This window comes from Salminus brasiliensis, chromosome 21, assembly GCF_030463535.1.
Source record: "Salminus brasiliensis chromosome 21, fSalBra1.hap2, whole genome shotgun sequence".
Classification (NCBI taxonomy): Eukaryota; Metazoa; Chordata; class Actinopteri; order Characiformes; family Bryconidae; genus Salminus; species Salminus brasiliensis.
This window is the reverse complement of record NC_132898.1, coordinates 3,208,594-3,227,122: the sequence shown is the minus strand read 5'-3', so window position 1 is coordinate 3,227,122 and position 18,529 is coordinate 3,208,594. Positions and strand designations below refer to the sequence as shown.

At 43.8% G+C, this 18,529-nt stretch overlaps 3 protein-coding genes across 5 annotated transcripts; 1 reads left to right on the top strand and 2 right to left on the bottom strand.

The window, feature by feature from the left end:
• Positions 1-660: 660 nt before the first annotated feature.
• Positions 661-4,154, bottom strand: ccdc51 (coiled-coil domain containing 51). Of its 3 annotated transcripts, none has more exons than XM_072665750.1 (4): positions 3,994-4,154; positions 2,517-2,888; positions 1,739-1,903; positions 661-1,594 (listed from the first exon to the last, which is right to left on the bottom strand). In XM_072665750.1, exons 2-4 carry the CDS (start codon positions 2,841-2,843, stop codon positions 806-808), a joined length of 1,281 nt encoding a protein of 426 aa, XP_072521851.1. In that variant the 5' UTR covers positions 2,844-2,888; positions 3,994-4,154; the 3' UTR covers positions 661-805. The 3 variants fall into 3 exon arrangements, with proteins under 3 accessions (XP_072521851.1, XP_072521852.1, XP_072521850.1); XM_072665751.1 differs by having other exon boundaries at positions 2,517-2,857; XM_072665749.1 differs by lacking the exon at positions 3,994-4,154 and having other exon boundaries at positions 2,517-3,001.
• A 15-nt stretch (positions 4,155-4,169) lies between these two features.
• On the top strand, positions 4,170-7,481 carry tma7 (translation machinery associated 7 homolog). The gene is made up of 4 exons (XM_072665758.1): positions 4,170-4,274; positions 5,911-5,966; positions 6,108-6,195; positions 6,920-7,481. Exons 1-4 carry the CDS (start codon positions 4,259-4,261, stop codon positions 6,952-6,954), a joined length of 195 nt encoding a protein of 64 aa, XP_072521859.1. The 5' UTR covers positions 4,170-4,258; the 3' UTR covers positions 6,955-7,481.
• LOC140543390 (deoxyribonuclease gamma-like) lies at positions 7,373-16,333 on the bottom strand. Its single transcript, XM_072666513.1, has 9 exons — positions 16,293-16,333; positions 13,018-13,103; positions 12,843-12,931; positions 12,660-12,746; positions 11,719-11,831; positions 9,244-9,356; positions 8,699-8,856; positions 7,844-7,940; positions 7,373-7,555 (listed from the first exon to the last, which is right to left on the bottom strand). Exons 2-9 carry the CDS (start codon positions 13,096-13,098, stop codon positions 7,373-7,375), a joined length of 921 nt encoding a protein of 306 aa, XP_072522614.1. The 5' UTR covers positions 13,099-13,103; positions 16,293-16,333.
• Positions 16,334-18,529: the final 2,196 nt, after the last annotated feature.

The window sequence follows — 18,529 nt, the reverse complement described above, 5'->3', positions numbered from 1 at the left end:
TATCTAAAAATGATAATAATTATTATTATATTAATAAAAAATAATTACTCTTATTAATAAATAAATAAACAAACAACAAACCTATTAATGGTGGAGGGATACATGCAGGGCGCTGAGAGGTACAATAGTCCCCCAATAAAAAACTAAAAAAACAGATTTGCCACTATTTTACTATATATACATATATATAAATATACATATATATATACATACATACATATATACACATATGTACACACACACACATATATACATACACACACTTCTAATATATCTAGTAGTTAATGCCTCTTGCATTGCCTTGTTGGCATATCAGGCCATCTGTAGGTGGATAACTACCACAAAACATGGACTAGATCTCTTAGAACATACCCAAAACAGTGTGGAACATTGTCCAGAAACATCTATCGGTCAGCTATGGGCTGCATTCTCCAGCCAATACCTTTGGGATGCTTAGGAGTGTCAGAACTAATCTTCCAGCACCAGTACCAGACCTCACTGAAGACCTCTGGTCAAATATAGTCAAATCCTCACAGTAAAAAGAGAAGAAGAGGCTGTTGCTGCTGCAAACTCCTCATTAATACCCGTGATTTGAGCAGAAACGCTGGACGAGAAGGTGTCTCCTGAGCACAGAATTCAACAAAGGTCAACAGGCAACGGTTGATGTTGAACATTTTAATCAGTGTTTATCTTTCAGTGCATTAAACCATGATGCAATTCCAACGCTATCCTTTATAAAATCTGAGGTTACTTCTGTTAACAACGATGGCCCCTGAAGTCCACACTACCTGCCTGTACTAGAGGCCTATGTACCTTTAAAGATGATGTACAACACTGGCATAGTTAAAGCAAACGCAGTGTAAGTCAGAATGGTGGTGTACAGAGTAGTCTTATTAATCTGAGCCTCAAGCCTTTTCTCCGTCTGGTCCAGGCCTTGGATGATGCTCTCCGTATCACACACCAAGAGCTGTGTATCTTTAGTCTGAATGACTGGCTTCTCAACCGGACGAGTCGAGACTGCTTTCCTGACGGTGTGAAGCTCCTCCATCACCCTCTCCACGCTCTGTCCCAGCTGTTTCAGCTGAGGTGTGAGGTCTTCCATGAGAACCTGAGCTTTCTGGCTGTGGAGAAGGATCTCCTTGACGGCTTCTTCCGAGGCACCTGGTGTGGATGGCGGGACAGCAACGGGCACTGCTGCTGGCACAGAGACAGACCTTGGCTTGACAGTTTGCACCTCACCAGCTCCATCTTTTACAGCCGCCCTAAGTGTGTCTATGAGCCCCCGGAGTTCCTCTTGTTGGTTCTTGTGCAAATTGGCTTGGATTTTGATAGCTTCTTGTAGACTTGCTGGTCCCTTTTGAGCTTCTAGCAGCAGGCCTTTCAGCTCCTGAAGGCGTACCCTGTTTACGTAAGTGGACCCCATTACCCCAATGATGGCCCCCAGCACAGAACCGATGACAGACCAGTTCTTGGTTCGCTCGGCCCGAGACCGCTCCTTCTCGTGGCTCTCCCTCACGCCAGCGGAGAAAAGGGCAAATTTCTCTCGCTCGCCCCCCTCGGCATTCTCATACGCCGTTTTCAGACGCCTCTCTTCCTGCAGACATAAAGCAGTGAATGAGCGGACTCAAGAGAACATAGGCATTGGTCAGACAGGACAGACGGATCTGTGTCCCCTAATCGGCCCACTAGTTGAAGACGAAGAGCCTCAGCTCCTCTGTGACGACCCAGTCTACCTCACCTGCAGGAGCTTGTGTTCCAGTGTTGCCAATTCTAGATAATGTGCCTCTTCTCGTGACACCCGGTCCAGGCGATCTCTGACCTCCTTCAATCTAACCTGAAGAGCCTCCAAGCTGGTATGGGCCTCACGGACCATTCCTCTGGCTACCATGAACGCCTTCTCAGCCTTGAGACACAATCAAACATACACTGTCAGTGAAAACATAAAAGGGCACACTACATGTCCAAAAGTATCCAGCCCAACATAATGGGACACACTGGATGACCTACACATGAGTCTACGATAGCTCTCCAACTCTAGGTCCAACCCTAATCCACTCCACCTGATCCTCCTACTGCTGTCTGTGTCCTTGGTGGCTGAATGGGGTGTGTTAGATTTGGACTGGAGTAGAAACCTGCAGTAGTGGTAGTTCTCCAAAAGGAGGGTTGGAGACCACTGGCCTAGGGTCACCATTCCCAATGCCAAGTGTCCGGCATGTGGAGCAGTGAAACTGCGTTCTCTGGAATAATGGAGCATCGTCCAATACACCCGGGATGAGCTGGAGTGGCATTTGTGATCCAGAACTGATCACCCAACATCAGTACTAAAGCTCATTAGAGCTGCTGAGGCTGAATGCGATCAAATTATCACAGTAATGTTCTAGATCCAGTGTAAAGCCTTCCCAGAGGAATAGAGGCTGTTACTGCAGCCGAGGAGCGCAAACTCCTTATGCAGAAATGCTGGATGAGCAGGTGTCCACAAACTTCTGGACATACAGTGTATGATTACCACAGCTTACCTCTGTGACTTTGCTCTGAGCGTCTCGGACTTCATTGAGGCCAACAAATTCCTCATACTTTGCCCACCAGTAATTGACGGTGGTGGTCATGGTCCTCACAGAATTCTGCCCCCACTGTTTCCCGAGCTCTGCCACATTCTTCAGGGCGGCTGAAGCACGTTCCTGAGTGGACACGGCGGCCTTATCAGCCTTGTCCTGTGGGTTCTGTTTTGGGGAACAGTAGGTTCTGTGGATGGAGACGTTCCACTGAACTCGGCCAGGGACCTTGAGTAGGTAGAAGCAAGTGCCATAGCTCCTTGGTAGGACGCAGCTCCCTCTGTACCTCATTGACTTGCTTTCATCTGGGAAGAAAACACACCTTAAACCGGGAACCTGTGAGTAACAAAACAAGCACATTCAGAGGTGAGAATACTACATTGGTTCAGGGGTTCTCCTATGGTTCTACATAGGACGATTACCACTTAAAGAACTATTTGAATGTTAAATGGTACTTCTCTATGATGTTGAATGTGGGTTTATAAAGAAACGCTTCTATATAACACCAAATAGCACCAAATTCCACTACGGCTACAAGTCATAGAATCGTTTTCTGGTACTATGTGAATCAGACATAGTAAGTTTAGAAGCAGGTGTGCACCAATAAGGGAAATCGTGGGCCAATATCTCAAATTTGTCATGCAAAAATGCTGATGTTTCTGCCTGGTTGCTCAGTGTTGCCTATAGAAACCTCCTTGCCACCCTCTCGTGCCACCAAAACAGCTCTGACCCATCAAGATATGGACTCCACAAGACTTCTGATGAAGATGTTCTAAGGTATAGCGGCAGATCCTTAGAGTCTAGTAGATTGTGAGGTAGGACCTTGATGAGCATCAGTAAGGCCTTGACCCTGTCGCTGGAGCACTTTTGGTAGGTGCTGACCACTGCATACCTGGAAACACCCCTGGAAAGACCCGCTCTGACCCTTCGTCTACTGGTCAAACTTGTCGAAGTGTCTCAGATTCTTAAGCCTGCCCATTTTCCTTCATATACACATTGACCTTCCATCCAGTCTGAGATATCCATTGACAGGAGCCTTTGGAGAAGATCATCAATGGTGATTGCTTCACTTGCCAGTGCTTTTAATGTTATTAAATGTTAAATCAGTGCATGTACAGCAATTCTAAACACATGTCAATAATGCTAGAATCCACTGTAACCTACTGTCATTCATCACCCTTCACTTTCACATCAGGAACCCCTGTGTTTCTCTACACTCCCAGGCCAGCTAGCTAAATACAGACATCCCATCACACAATCACACATCTGCCTGAATAACGTTTACGTGACATTTAACGTTTAAATCTCGCTTAAACCTTCAAGCACTGATGATCTGATCCATCACATGCCACCAATTCACTCGCTAGCTTAGCATTAGCAGCTAGCTAGCTTTAAATGCAGCTATAGCTACAATACCAGCAGATCCTCCTTAGCTACCTACCAGATGTCCGCTTTCTTAGTTAGCCTCGTCTGTATTCGGGCGAAACCCCAGCATTTTACATAAACAACAGCGTTCAGCGTTGTTCTGAACCGCTAAGAGAGAGAAGGAGAGGTAGCCAGGTTAGGCAGGCATCTATGAAAGTCATGCTAAGCTAATGTTTCCTTCAGGCACTTATCCAGGCACCTCTGTCTGCCGCTTCAGAAAGCCTGTGAGGTCCTGAGAGAAGCAGCTCAGCGCCACACGTTAGCACATACAGACAAGCGACATGTCTGGAAGAGAAGGTGAGAAATGGGGGGTTGAAGGTGGCTGTGAGGAGCAGGCAGGGAGGAAACCGGGGCTGGTTATTATTAATAACCGGGATTTAAACCCCAGATCGTCCGAACGGCTCGAGGAGCTGCCGCAGAGCTGCGTGTGGGCTAGGCTAGGCTAGGCTAATCCGGGCGGGCTGTGAGCTAAAGTGAAGCGTCCAGCGAAGTCTCGGGGGTTTTAACTGCTTAAATTAAATATCAAGTAATTTATAATAAATACAGGATGGTTAAATATATTAATTAAGCAACGCAGTTAGCAAATAAAGGTCGAGATCGTGGCCTGCTTGAGTTAGCTAGACGGCTAGTGCTAGCTAGCTAACACTACAGCAGCGTAGCGGCTTCACTACTACTGTGTTACAAGTTCTTTAATATTATTATTTTTAATAATAGCGTAATTATGATTTATAAATGTTAATATCAACAAATAGAGCAAGAAAATCATTTTTAGCTATCTAGCTAATTCACACTGTCTGGTGTTGGCCTGGCAGTGAGGCCATGCTGCAGTAGTGCTGATTCTGGGCAAATTCTCTGCCTCGTTATTAATATCATTGCATATCACTGTTTTACAATATTTAACAGATCAGTTATTATTATTAATAAAGTAAATCAAATCGTGCTGATTAAAATATCTTACTAATCTGACCCATTTGTTGGGTATGTCTGCTTGCTTTCTTCTATTAAAAATACACCTCCCCAAAATCCCACTTTCACTGAAATTTCATTACAGTGGATTTTAAAACATTCCCAACAATCTGAAGCATGTAGTAAATGACATAAACTGCTAGTAATCTTTAGTAATCATCCCTTGATTTGTTGTTCAGTTTTAGTGTGTAAAATGTGGAAAGCAGTGTACTTTAGTTTAGTGCATTGTGTGGAGTCCCACAAGGCTCTGTCTTAGGGTTTGTGAAATTGTTGCTGATCATGGCAGTAAGGTTTTTATTATAAGAGTGAAGAACTGAAAGTACTGGCAACTGTCAAGGCTTAACGATGATTTTATGGATGGATGGAGGTCATGTGGAGAATGAGAGAGGTTAATTACGCTGTCAGGACTGTTAAGCCGACTGTTTTGTAAACTGCAAAGGCCAGACAGGTTCGGCCACCTGCTATTTCCAGCGCACCACCTTTTGTTTGTGTTCTGTAACAGTATTGGTTCTGAGCTTCAACGGGATTGATTAGTGGTGGGTGAAATGACGAATGTCTTTGACGACACTTTCATAATTTGGGAAATCAGGTTTTCTATGAGGTTTGATGAGTTGGATCAGAACAACATCAGTAGTGCCACATTTTAAGAATTAGTATTTTCAGTACTGTGCTGTAGAAACCATGATGTAACCATATCGCAATAACTAAAGTAGTCGTATTGCTGCTGACTGTAATGTCTGATTCCGACTCCAGAAGTTGTACCGTTACATTCGTACTTTTTGGTTTACACCAAAGTGCTGAGAGCCTCTTCAGAAACGCAGGCCTCTAGACTGTGATTCATGGATCGATCCTCCTGTCAGTGTTTTGCTGATTCGCTGTTCACCCATTTAACTGCTACTCCAATGTGCTGATGTGAAGATCTCTGGTGTGGATTTGGTCTGACTTGTTTATCTCTCTTTACGTGCAGGAGGGAAGAAGAAGCCCCTAAAGGCATCCAAGAAGCAGGCAAAGGACCTGGATGATGTGAGTTTAATAAAAACTGCTGAAGATCCAGAGAACATTTAATAGAAAAGCTTAATGTCTCTCCAGTGTTTAAATATTCACTTTCATGTGTTTTCTCTCTCTCCTTACACACACACACACACACACACACACAATCTACAGGAGGATATGGCCTTCAAACAGAAGCAGAAGGAGGATCAGAAAGCTATGGAGGCACTGAAAGCCAAGGCATCAGGAAAAGGACCTTTAAGTATGCATCTGTCTGTTTTTTTTTTATTTTTTATTTTATTTTATTGAAGAAAAAATGATGTACTAAAAACTTGGTGAATTACTGACAAAAGTGGCACCCTAGGTGGCAGCGATGAGCTTATGTAGCATCTCTTAGTCAGACGTCTCTCGTGTCAACTCTCAGTGCCGAGATGGAACAAACCACAGCAGCTTTCAGGGTCTTGCTGAGCCAAGATGGTGTGGATCGATCCAAACTTGAGCAATTGTCATGGCAGTCGTTTGCATTTCCATGCTCATCTACAGCTGGTAAATGTAGCACTTAGAAACGGTCGTAAACCGGCTGGGATGGACCATCCCAGAAGAACGTTGCTCACTGAAAGTATGTGCATTACCAGAGGCCGTGTCCAAATAGTTGGAGCTTCTTTACGTTATCTGTTTATCCTATCTATTTCCTGCCATCTGCTCATCATGTGGCACCACATGCAAGCCCTGGATACCAAAGTATTTAGCCAGAAGAACCTACATAGCAAATGATGGTTCCACGGTCTTGTGTCCCTTCCAGATATGGTTCTATTTAATGGCATCACTCAAAAGAACAGTTTGTAGCTCCTTTATTTAGAAGAAGCGGCTAGTGATTAGTTTTGTGTCCATCCTCTGAATTCTGACCGCAACCTTAGACCTGCTCTGTTTAGCCATGTTCGCAAGCGAAGGCACGTCTTCTAACCCGTCCTCTTTTCTGTTCGCAGCTGGTGGCGGAATCAAAAAGTCCGGGAAGAAGTGAACCGGAGGTGTGAGCTATCTAACAGACTGCCGATCTGTCCTCATCTGGGTCCACAGACGCAAGTGTACATGAAATAGCATTTTTATTTACTTTGCCCTCTTGTAAGTTGAAGTCCCTGAAATAAAGTTTTTGTAGCTTTACTGCTGTGTTTACATTTTGTCAACAGAATGTCAGGGATAGCGCATGCTGTTCCCGTCCAATTCCAACAGTAGTAGTAGTAGGAATCAGGAAAAAACATCAATTACACAAGTTTAAAAAGATGCATCTAAACATTTCATTAACATGTTTTTTTCCTGCCACGTATAGCTTCACTACAGCCGTTTCCTCTTTTTCCACCCACTTTCTGTCCACTGGGTTTGTCCGCGCCTGAAATGAGAGGGGATTTTATCATTTTTCTTTATTAATATTATTATTTTCTTTATTTTGTTGAAGCAACTTTGATGCATCGGTGATTAAATTCTGGGTTGTTTATGTTGGTGGTGTGTGTAACAGAGGGGGATGTACAAAATAAAGAGTTACACTGCTTACTTTGACTGGAGCCTTTTTTGGAGCCTTTTTTCAGCTCCACTTCTACAGGGTAGTGGTCACTCACTTTGAGGGCCTGTACAAAAACAGCAAAATACAGCAGGATCCTTTCAGCACACGAATGTTAAAAGGCCTATATATTTATATATAAATAAATAAATAAACAAACACACACTTTACTTATTTATTTTTTTATATATATATATATATATATTGTGTGTGTGTGTGTGTGTGTGTATACACACACACACACACACACACACACGTTATATATCTGTGTGTAAACTTTATGGTCTGAACACTACATTCTAAACTTGAAATGACAACAAGCATCAAACACTACAGGAAAAATAAAAGCACTTACCTCCTCCTCAGTCAGGTCATACTCCTTCTGGAAGTTGAATGCTTTGGCGGAGTTCGGCACTACACTGTCTAGCATCTTCTGTCCATACACCACAATCCTGAACGTAATCGGAGATGCATGAATGTCAGTGTGGCTAATCAATAAACTGTATGTGCTTACAGGTTCTCCTACTCCTAAACTAAGTGGATTTTCCTGCTGTAAAGGAACGGTTAGGAGAAACTCCCACTGTGTACAGTCGTCCATCTGACTGAAACAGGGTCAGTCAGTGAAGATATGACTGGTGTCTGATGTTTGCTTCTGTAGTTTTGCACTGGTGCTACGAGGCTAATGTAATAGGCTAAACACATCTGTGGGAGTCTTACACAAGCAAGCAGCAAACACTGGATACCAAATAAAATGAAAAAACCTATTGGCATAATGGGAATCTGATAGATGTTCTTTACAATTTGTCCAACTTGACCAATAGAAATGCTCCAAAATGACATTCTGCCATTGTTCAACCACTGAGGCTTTGGGGTCATCAGCATACTTTACTGCTAGCAGCCGGAGTCTGAGAGAGCACAACTGGCCGTCCTCTCCAAGACTAGACAGGGCAGTTTTCTGGGTGTATAACGGCAACCTGAGTAGCATATAATTGCTGGCTAATGAGCAACAATATATGGACAAAAGTATTGGGACACCTGCTCATTTAGTGTTTCTTTTGATCTTGCGTTTGTTGGAGTAACCGTCTCTACTGTCCAGGGAAGAAGGCTTTCTACTAGATTTTGCAGAAGCACAATTGGCCATGCTCTCTCCGGGTGGGTAGATGGAGACGATACTGAACTGTGAATTCTCACTGAAATAAGGTAGACATACCTGTCGTAGGTGTTGTCGTTCTTTGTGCGTGTGGTGGTGTCCTCGTCTTCATCGATCAGCCAGTGGAAGTCTTTGTCGGTAAAGATGCGAAGGCCCTTCATTGCTTTTTTGGACATGTAACTGCCGTCTGCGTTGAAGTCTCCCAGGATCATGATGTTCTGAGTGAGGCAACGGCATATATATATATATATATATATGGGTGTATAACGGCAGCCTGACTAGGATGTTAACTGCAGGCTAATGACTTACACTATATGGACAAAAGTATTTGGACACCTGCTCATTCATTGTTTCTTCTGAAATCAAGGCTATTAAAAGGGCTGATCCTGCTTTTGTCGGAGTAACTGTCTCTACTGTCCAGAGAAGAAGAAGGCTTTCTACTAGATTCAGGAGGCGCATTGCTGTGAGGATTTGATTGCATTCAGCTACAAAAGCGCTTTATAGTGAGGTCAGGATGTTGGATGATGATCACCACCCCACCTCATCCCCAACTGGTAGATTGAATGCAGTCATGAGAAATGGTGTCCACTCTGAATTTGACTCACATTGGTTTTCCATTTGTCCTTCACAACCTGAACCACGTCATACAGCTCATCTAGCTCTTTCTCGGAATCCTCAGGCTTGGTGTGGACAGGGATCATCACCAGGTCTTTCGCCACTGCAAATACACACACACACACATAAATGATAGCTATTTATTCTCAATGACCTCAATGTCTCAATGACCACTGGTTTGGGCCTTGGAGATGTTTTGTAGGCTGGTGTTTAATGGCTTCAGAGGACTGAGATGTTCTCCTAAAGACGATCATCAAGATGCTCTGATTTTACCATGTTGGGGAGCAGAAGTGTCAAGTAATGAAGTACAGATACTTCGTTAACTTACTTAAGTAGAAATTTACTGGAGTATTTACTTCTACTCCTCACATTTTCACCCAATCAAAAACTTTCTACTCCTTATTTTTAATTATTAAGAAAAAAAAAGCTCATTAAAAACAGCCTCGTTACTCCTATTTCATTTCCCTTTGTTTTCATTCCGGCTCGTCATCCTTCCAATAAAAACCCTCTCCAGATAAATCTCTCCATCCGGAAAGTGTGAGTCTGACTGTGGTTGGATGAGAAGTATAAACAGAGACCATTCTGACTCCCTATTGGTTTATAAGCGATCCATCACACCTGCACACGTCCTGTCACTCTCCAGCGAGCTCACAGCAGACGTCTGTAGTCTAGTATGAAGACTGTGTCCGTGGCAGAGACTCAAGAGAGCTGCAGTGAAACGTCCCGACTGAGCCCCACATTTACATTCCAATAAAGCTTATTGATCACACGCCTCTGAAGTCTGACTTTCTGCAGCTTTACAAAACTTCTAGACAACGACTCCTCATATTTTCCTCCATGAAGCTCATGTTGATGCTCAGTAGAGCACAGAGACGCTCCTTTAATAGAGCTGATATTACTGAAATGCTTCATTTTCAATGGGCAGATCTGCAGCTGAAACAGGAGCCTAGTGCAGCCCAACATTTTTAACATTAACATTTTAATAGATCATTCTCCTCATTATGGCTTTTAGAGAAATGGGTTTTTGGGGAGGGGGGGGTAGTGCACTATAGACCCCTGTGGCGCGGCCTAAGCTTTCGACCTTTGTTTTCCTTTCATTACTTTTACTTTTCTACTTGAAGTTGTTCTGAAACCAGTACTTTTACACTTTTACTGGAGTAAAAAGCTTAAGTTGATACTTCAGCTTCTATAGAAGTCTTTTAAACCCTCATATCTCCACTCACTTCTTCCTGAGGAATGAATGGGAATACTTTTCACACCTTTGCTGCACATAGGCCTAACCTTTAGATAGATAGGTCCTTTATTGATCCTGAAGGAAATTTAGCAGCCTGTAGCAATTGCACAATACAGCACAATGATGCAGTACAATAATTACAATAAATATAAAAAAATGCATTTGTAATAAATATAAATGTGCATATATTGGTATTTCAGTAAAGTGTCAGTAGTGTGCAGGAGTGCAGATCTACAGCACTCTCAGAACTGCAGCTCTATCATAACTGACATCAAGTTTATACACCCTATAATAGGACCCTGTGGGACTCCTCACAATACGCCAAACATTAACAGAGCACTTGCTGCAGAATAATAAACCGAGGGGTCAAAAGGTTAACAGCATCCATGTGAATATATGGTCAGCCTCTCAAAAAATTTATAACAAAAAAAAAAATAATGAATATGAATATATTTGGCACCATGAGAATGAACACAGGAACCTGAACTCTGAAACTATAAGCTATCGGAGGCCTACGTACAGACATGTAGACGTACTAGACACCCATCCTCACCCAAAATATGTAGTGAAGTAAAAGTGGAAGTAGGATTTTAGGGCTTAAGTACAGTAGCGAAGTAGTTCTACGTCTATGTCTAGGTCAGAAGATCTCTTTCTATCCATCCGTGAAGACACATGGAGACGGACTGTTCCCGGAGAAGGACAGACGTGGTGCCATGAGATAAGAACCTGTTGGTGCTCATCTTCAATCTGCTGGAGCAGCCAGTTTGGGGCCCTTCATGGTCATTAGAGCTGATCAACAGTTGATTGCAGACGTGCATCTTCCCTCTCTGTTACTCTGGTCTGATGTTGGGCGGAAGACCTGCTCCGAGTTTAGATGAAGAACTTGTCTTACTGCACTGATGGAGACCCTGAAGGCCAGACTCACAGACGAACACATGGATGTCTATGGTCTATGGTTGGTACTGGCCCTAATGGAGCCAATACTCTGCCCTCTACTGTTCTGGGAAGGCTTTAGTCTAGATGTTAGGACGTTAGGACACTGCTGTGAAGACCTGACTGCAGCCACAAGAGCATCGGTGAGGTCAGCTACTAATGTCTGAAACCTGTTCCTAATGTTTTGCTTCCTCGCTCGCTCTTCCCAGTGAACATTCAAACTGTTGATGATTGATTCAGTGATTGATTCAGTGATTGATTGATTGATTCAGATGTCTGCTGGGTTGTGTTTTCTTACCTGTATTAGGGCAGGAGAAGCGCAGAATGTAGGGTTCTCGGTCAAAGGCGTCCTCGTCTCCAGGCTGTTTGTCCTCATACTGGTACGTCGTCGTCACTTTCGCCACATCTTCCCTGCCAACACCAACACAAGCTTATGATAGCTATAGTACACTGACTACAAAAGAACCCACGAATGGGTCTTAGCTTGGACATATAGCTCTAGGAAGAACCTGCAATTGGCGTGGTAGAACACACACGCTCGAAAATACAAAAGTATTGGGACGCCTGCTTATTCATCGTTTCTTTGAAATCAATGGTACTAAAAAGAGTAGATCAGGCTTTTGTTGGAGTAACTGTCTCTACTGACCAGGGAAAAAAGGGTTTCTACTAGATTTTGGAGAAGAGTTGCAGTGAGGATTTGATTGCATTCAGCGCCAAAAGTGTTTCTGAGGTCAAGATGTTGAATGATCACCATCCCACCTCATCACCAACCCCCCAACTCCTCCCTTCCAGAAGTATTGAATAGAGCTCCACCATTCATCATTCCAGAGAAGTTCCACAGTTCTTCCACTGCTCCACAGCTCAATACTGGGGGGCTTTATACCCCTGTAGCCCACGCCTGGCATTATTAGGCAGCATGGTGACAACAGCTTGATGTTTATCTGCTCTAGAGAGTCCTATTCTATTGGCTGTACTTCTCTACAGGGACTAGACAAGCCGTGTGTGTAATCATGTGTGTGCATCTGCACATTTGTGTCAGCAAGGGGTACAACATAAAGTAGCTGAATGCATTCATAAGAATGGGTGTCCGCAAACATTTGAACATAGTGTTTTTTTTTTTTAATAATCTGGAGAAAGGTGTGGCTGCAGGTGGATCCAAGTGAGCGTCTGATTGATTGGTGACCCTGGGCTCCAGCATCAACTGATGGCCTACACTGGCAAGGTGCGTCTATTGCTTACCTGTAGAGGAACAGGAACTGCTCCTTGTAGACGGTCCTCCCCAGGCGTTTGCTGATCTTCATGGTGTAAGGTCGCTCGTGGCTGAACCTGTCGAGAAAAAAAATTAAGTTCCTTCAAGTTCCTTCAAGTTCATCATTCCCTCTCAAAACCACCTCAGCGTAAAGATCCACAGGCTTCACCTACTTATTCAGCTCCCTCAGAAAGGTGTCGGCAGTTTTCCCGCTTTCCTCCACCACCTCCAGAATGAGAATGATGTCATAGCGTGACACTATCTGAGGGAAGAAAAGAGGACAACGTCCAGTCGCCATTTCCAAAGAGGTTCAGTCGGATGTGTGTTCAGCTGTGTGAACGGCTTTACCTTAAAAACAATGGCCTGAACTTCTGAGTCTGCAAATTTCTTCTTCCCAAACTTCTGAATGTTGAAGGAAGCGATGTTCATGATGCCTGTGGGCAAAAATTCATAAATTAATAACTAAATACCTGTTAGGTGATCAGCGCTCTTCAGAGTAATGCTTTCTGATGCAGGTAAATTCTCTTAACGGCTCAAACATACCGGGCCTAGAGGTGGAAAAACAGGTCAGAGGAGCATTCTAGTGTGAATAGAGATGTGAAGAAGGAACATTCAGGTCCGGAAAGTACAAATCCACCCCAGGATTTCGTTCCAACTGCTTGGGCAGCTCTGCTGCAGCTAAGCTAAGCTAAATTCAGGTCGAGAAAGTACAAATCCACCCCCAGAGTTTGTGCCAACTGCCTGGGCAGCTCTGCTACAGCTAAGCTAAGCTAAATTCAGGTCCGGAAAGTACAAATCCACCCCAACTTCCAACTGCCTGGGCAGCTCTGCTGCAGCTAAGCTAAGCTAAATTCAGGTCCGGAAAGTACAAATCCATCCCATGATTTTGTGCCAACTGCCTGGGCTAAATTAGCTTAGCTTTTGTGGATTTGTACTTTCTGGGCCTGAATTTAGCTAAGCTTAGCTGCATCAGAGTTGCCCAGGCAGTTGGAAGGAAATCCTGGGGTGGATTTTTAACTTTCTGGGCCTGAATTTTCCGTCTTTAAGTGCGATGGCTGTTAGCGGTGATACATTTGCCAGTTCACACTTAAAAACAAAGAATCTTAAAAAGCTCTTCGGTACAATATATAACATACAGTTGCTCTACTGCATGTCAAGGTTCTTTCCAACGAACATCTCTTCATAGAAACATTGTGAATTTCCCCACTGCGGGACTAATAAAGGACTATCTTATCTTATGAAGTGATTTTTTTCCGAGGGCGTTACACCAAACCGACCTTCTGGCACCTACAGTGTTTTTCTAGCAGCTGTAAGCCGATACTGCAGAGGTTTCATGTTCCGTCATGAGGCCTCTATGGTTTAAAAATGATACTGATAGAACCACCATACAATGTTTTTCTAACAGCGCAGTGTTGTCAGACACTGTTTTGATGTGGGAGAGAGCTCACTCCTACTCGTCTCAAATCAGACATTGAAGCCCAATCTGAAAAAAGAATCAAGCCTGGCCAGCTTTCCTAGCGACCTGCTCCACTTACATGTCACAGACGACCTAGTTAAAGTTCTGCGAAATGCTTATTTAAAGTTATGGGGTTTGATCACATGGTTGTGGGTTCAATACCCATGGTTGTTTTTGTGGCATGGCTGGCCTTGCGCTCTGAGCATGGCTTTCCAAGCCGGGATATGAAGAGAGATGATTTTGTGTTTAAGTGTAAAAATAAAATTAGGGTAAAAATATTTAAATTAAATATTTTCTTTTTTCCACATAATTTACAAATGCTAATTATCCTCCAAATTGTGTCTGAATTTCATGATAAATGGACCAGTAGAAATGCCTCAAAATTATTTTACATTGAATTATTTACATTTTTATCTCCTGTAAAGCTGCCATTTTGGAGATACAAGGTTTTGTTTCTGATAGTAAAGATTTATGAATTCATGCCTTAAATATTTATTTTTCCTCCCCCCCCGTTCGCAGCTCCCCCCTAGCACTAGCGCTGGGCCAACAGATCCTGTGCCAGCCAACATTGCTTAACAGCCAGCTGTGCTCTCTCCAACTCTGGCTGCTGATGGCGAAGCGGCAAGGCTCGGGAGCCAAACTAGCCACTCTCCGGGCCAGAGTGGCAGTGTATTAGATAGATGAGCGAGTGTATGCTTTGCTTTCCTTTATACTGTATGTTGCATTTCATTTTGGTCAAACTGGTCGTCCAGCTTGGTGATGCTGGTCATGCTGGTCATGATTGTAGACCAGCTAAACCATCAAACTCAGAGGAAAACATCCCCTATGCTTGTTGAGAGGTAAGCTGGTCAACCAGCTTAACCAGCTTGGCCAGACTGTATTTTTTAAGATTAGTACTGAACAAAAAGCCTGGGCTTAAAGGGGTTAAACATAGTAAAATTTTATTGGCCAGGGAAGGAAATGTAGTTTCCGCTCAGGAACCACGGGCAGGGAACCCATCACCCACCTCCTTACTGAATGCAGCTGCGGCTGAATCGAAATAGGAGTGCAACTCATAATTAATGGTGCACAAAACTACATTACCCACAATTACTCACTTGTCACATCTTACATAAACAGAAATGACAGCAATTCAGGTACAGGGGGACGTCCAGGTTCTCACATTAGCCGAAAATAATATCCTGCTAGCATGCCTAAATATAACATCCCTGTCTGAGTGGGAAACACGCCGAGACAAGCCCGGGAGGGTCTTTCCACAAGGTGTGAATTTAACGGTATTGTCTTTTAAGCCTCTCAGGAATGCATAGTATGTCAAATGGCCGACACAGGGTTGACTTTGTTGGCCATTTGAATATGTAGATATGAACCAGTCAAATGTTTGGACACACCCGGTTGAATGTGTGCTGATCAGCATCTTCACACCATGTGACACTAAAGCTACAATGACCATATTTTCTTTTTCAAAAGGGAGGACGCTGCCTGGGGGGTTCAGTAGGCCTAAGTTGGAGGTTTGACTGAAAGGACGTGATATTGGATATTGAGGCTATTTATTGGTCTTACAAAATGAGCAAATGCGCATTTATTAATGCTCATTGACCAACCAGCTGCTGGTTTGAGAGGTAGTCAAACTTGCCACTCTTAAGGCAAAAGTGGCAGTGCATTAGACGGCTGAGCGATCTAGAGCCCCCCAGTGTACCCCACAAACCAGCTGCTGGTTTGAGAGGTATTTCCACCCTCAAGTCCTACAACGCCATGGTCCTACAGCTTAGGCCTACTTGAAACTCCCCCAGCCACAACATCCGAACCACGGTGGATATAGATGATCAGAACATGGTTCGAGAGGATTGTGGAGAGGCCTTATGTAAACCTCAGACGTTGAGTGCTTAGTGGTGAAGATCACCATCATGGCCAGATCCAAAGAGCTCTCTGAGGCCTTCAGAAAGAAAGCTGTAGATGCAGGTCAGAGCAGACCACGAGATGTGTAAAGAAGTCTCCAACAATCCTAAAATACCACAGTTGATGTCAAACTATAGCATCCCCCCTCACAAAGAGATGCACACGTTAGACTAAAGCTTGCCAGGGAACACCTAAGACCAAGACCAGGACCAGAACCAGGACCAGGACTCCTTCAAACACAAACACAAGCTGAAAAACAAGCATCACTTACTTCCCTTACTGAAGATCAACAACAGGAAGCACTCCAAAGGACGTCGAAGGGACTGTTGTGACACACAACAGTCTCGATACAACTTATAGTGGGAGTCTGCCGCCTGATTGGCCGGTTCAAAAATGTCACTCATATCCAGCCTCAACTTGGCCCAGCCCCAAACCTAAGCACCACACACACACAGGCCAGCCACAACAAACAAAAGCCAGTCCCTCCCACAAGGCACCACCAAGTAAGACCACGCCTGTAACCGGCCTGGCAGCACCCCCCCTCCACCCCACCCCCCATGCTTTGATGTTTTACATTGGCGGCCCAGTGATTAGGAAGGATACCGGAAGCTTGAGGGGCTGAGCCAAATCTTCACTGATTGAAAGCAGTTACACACAGCGAGCCCCACCAGAGTGAGCCGATTAGCACTGAGATACAGTATCTGAGGAGGCCTCCTTCAGCTGGAATTCAGCACTTGTCCAGCCTTCCCACCAGATAGTGACTCATGAGTATTCTTAAATACGGGATTTAAGAGAGGGTGTATTACAAGGCTCAAGGATGACATAAATATAGGTGGGAAGTCAAGTTCTGTTACTTGTGAAATAATGGCTCAAGGAAATACGGCATTAAAAAAACAAGGCCTCACTAATATGATCTCAGACAAAAGAATACCAAACTGTCCCTGGGGTGGAACTCTCAAGGTCATGTCTTTGGTATCTTTATCTTTACCCAATACTTCTGGGATGAGTTGAGGAGTTGGGGATGATAAGGTGGAGTGGTGATCATCATCCAACATCCTGACCTCACTGACACTCTTGTCTCTGAATGCAATCAAATCCTCACAGCAATGCTCTCCCACAATCTAGAAGACAACTTTCTTCCCCGGACTGTAGAGACAGTTCCTCCAACAAAAGCAGGATCAGCTTGTTTTAATTCCCTTGATTTAAGAAGAAACAATGAATGAGCAGGCGTCCCAATACTTTTGTCCAAATCGCGTATGTTTTGAAGCTTTAGCGGTTTGATGTGATTCGTTTTGGAGACTGAATTTTGGGCCACTTTAGGATGCACTTATCGCTGACACGGGAATGCGAAGCTCAAACATCTAGGATTACCTCTTTTTAATCCCCTTGATTTTGGATAAAACATAAATGCATGTTGGTGTCCCATGAATGGTGTCCCAATACTTTTGTCCACACTTTTGTGTAATTGTTCTCTATTCTGTTGAAGTTCTTTTGTTGTATTGTACTATTGGAGCTGTATTGCCTCTATAAACCCTGCCTGGATTGGTGCATTTTACTCGATTTATATTCTTCTTCCATAGCAACCAGCTGAAACACCTTAGTGACCACCTGCAAAAACATAGCAACCTTTAAACCACTTTTTAGCAACAGCATAGTAACCACTGGGATACCAGAACAGCCATTTAGCAAACCTATTGCAAAAGCATCGCAACCCCTTACCATTTACCTAGCGACACCATAGCAACCACATAGATGGACCTTAAGGACTGTGTTGTACCTTTGAAGATAATTTCACACAGTACTTTCAAACGTGTACTTGTAATTGAGGACAGTGTAATTGAGTAGAAGTACAAATACTATAATTCTGAAGAATAAGTAATTACTTTAGTGCACTGAAGTGAGTGTGAAACTTTATGACCCATCACCTGGACGTCACTATATTCATGTCTAGACATCCAGTCAAACCAGTTATCGTTCATTACAGCGCTTTAGTAAAGTATGGCTCCCAAACGTGTCTCAGTTCCTCCAGCTGTATTTCCACATGCATAACAACCACACAGCATTAGCTTGTGGGTTCGTCTTCACCACAAAGAGGGCCTTGAATTTCATGAGTCTCCCAGGAATGTATTGTTTCAAATATCCGTATGAGTTAACCAAACAGGAATCCTGTGCAGTTCACGCTCAAGCAAGAGAAACAGTCTGGAATGAGGTCTGGAGGCAGCATGTAACTAGGGGCAGTGAACACACACACTTCCGGAGCAGTTGGGCAGCCACTTGGGCAGGGCTTAGTGGACAAATAGAGGTGTTGAGGGTGGAAGGGCTTGCTCCAGGGCACATCAGCCGTTCAGGTTGAGAATGGAAAAACAACTGTTCCTTCACCTCCCCTGTCCCCCACTTCCTGCTGATCCAGGGGATTAACCCAACTACCTCCTGGTCTCAAGTCGTCTTTTCTAACCTTTAGGCCTCAGCTGCCACATATATAAAACCTCTACATAATGGGGAGCCTCT

Coding starts and splice junctions, on each gene's coding strand:
- ccdc51 (XM_072665749.1), bottom strand. CDS start 2,912: ATGTGCTTGTTTTGTTACTCACAGGTTCCCGGTTTAAGGTGTGTTTTC. Junction 1,904..2,516: donor CTCAGAGCAAAGTCACAGAG/GTAAGCTGTGGT, acceptor TTGTGTCTCAAG/GCTGAGAAGGCGTTCATGGT. Junction 1,595..1,738: donor TGGAACACAAGCTCCTGCAG/GTGAGGTAGACT, acceptor TTATGTCTGCAG/GAAGAGAGGCGTCTGAAAAC.
- tma7 (XM_072665758.1), top strand. Junction 5,967..6,107: donor AGGCAAAGGACCTGGATGAT/GTGAGTTTAATA, acceptor CACAATCTACAG/GAGGATATGGCCTTCAAACA. Junction 6,196..6,919: donor ATCAGGAAAAGGACCTTTAA/GTATGCATCTGT, acceptor TTCTGTTCGCAG/CTGGTGGCGGAATCAAAAAG.
- LOC140543390 (XM_072666513.1), bottom strand. CDS start 13,098: ATGAACATCGCTTCCTTCAACATTCAGAAGTTTGGGAAGAAGAAATTT. Junction 9,357..11,718: donor CTTCTCCTGCCCTAATACAG/GTAAGAAAACAC, acceptor GTGTATTTGCAG/TGGCGAAAGACCTGGTGATG. Junction 8,857..9,243: donor AGGACAAATGGAAAACCAAT/GTGAGTCAAATT, acceptor TGCCTCACTCAG/AACATCATGATCCTGGGAGA.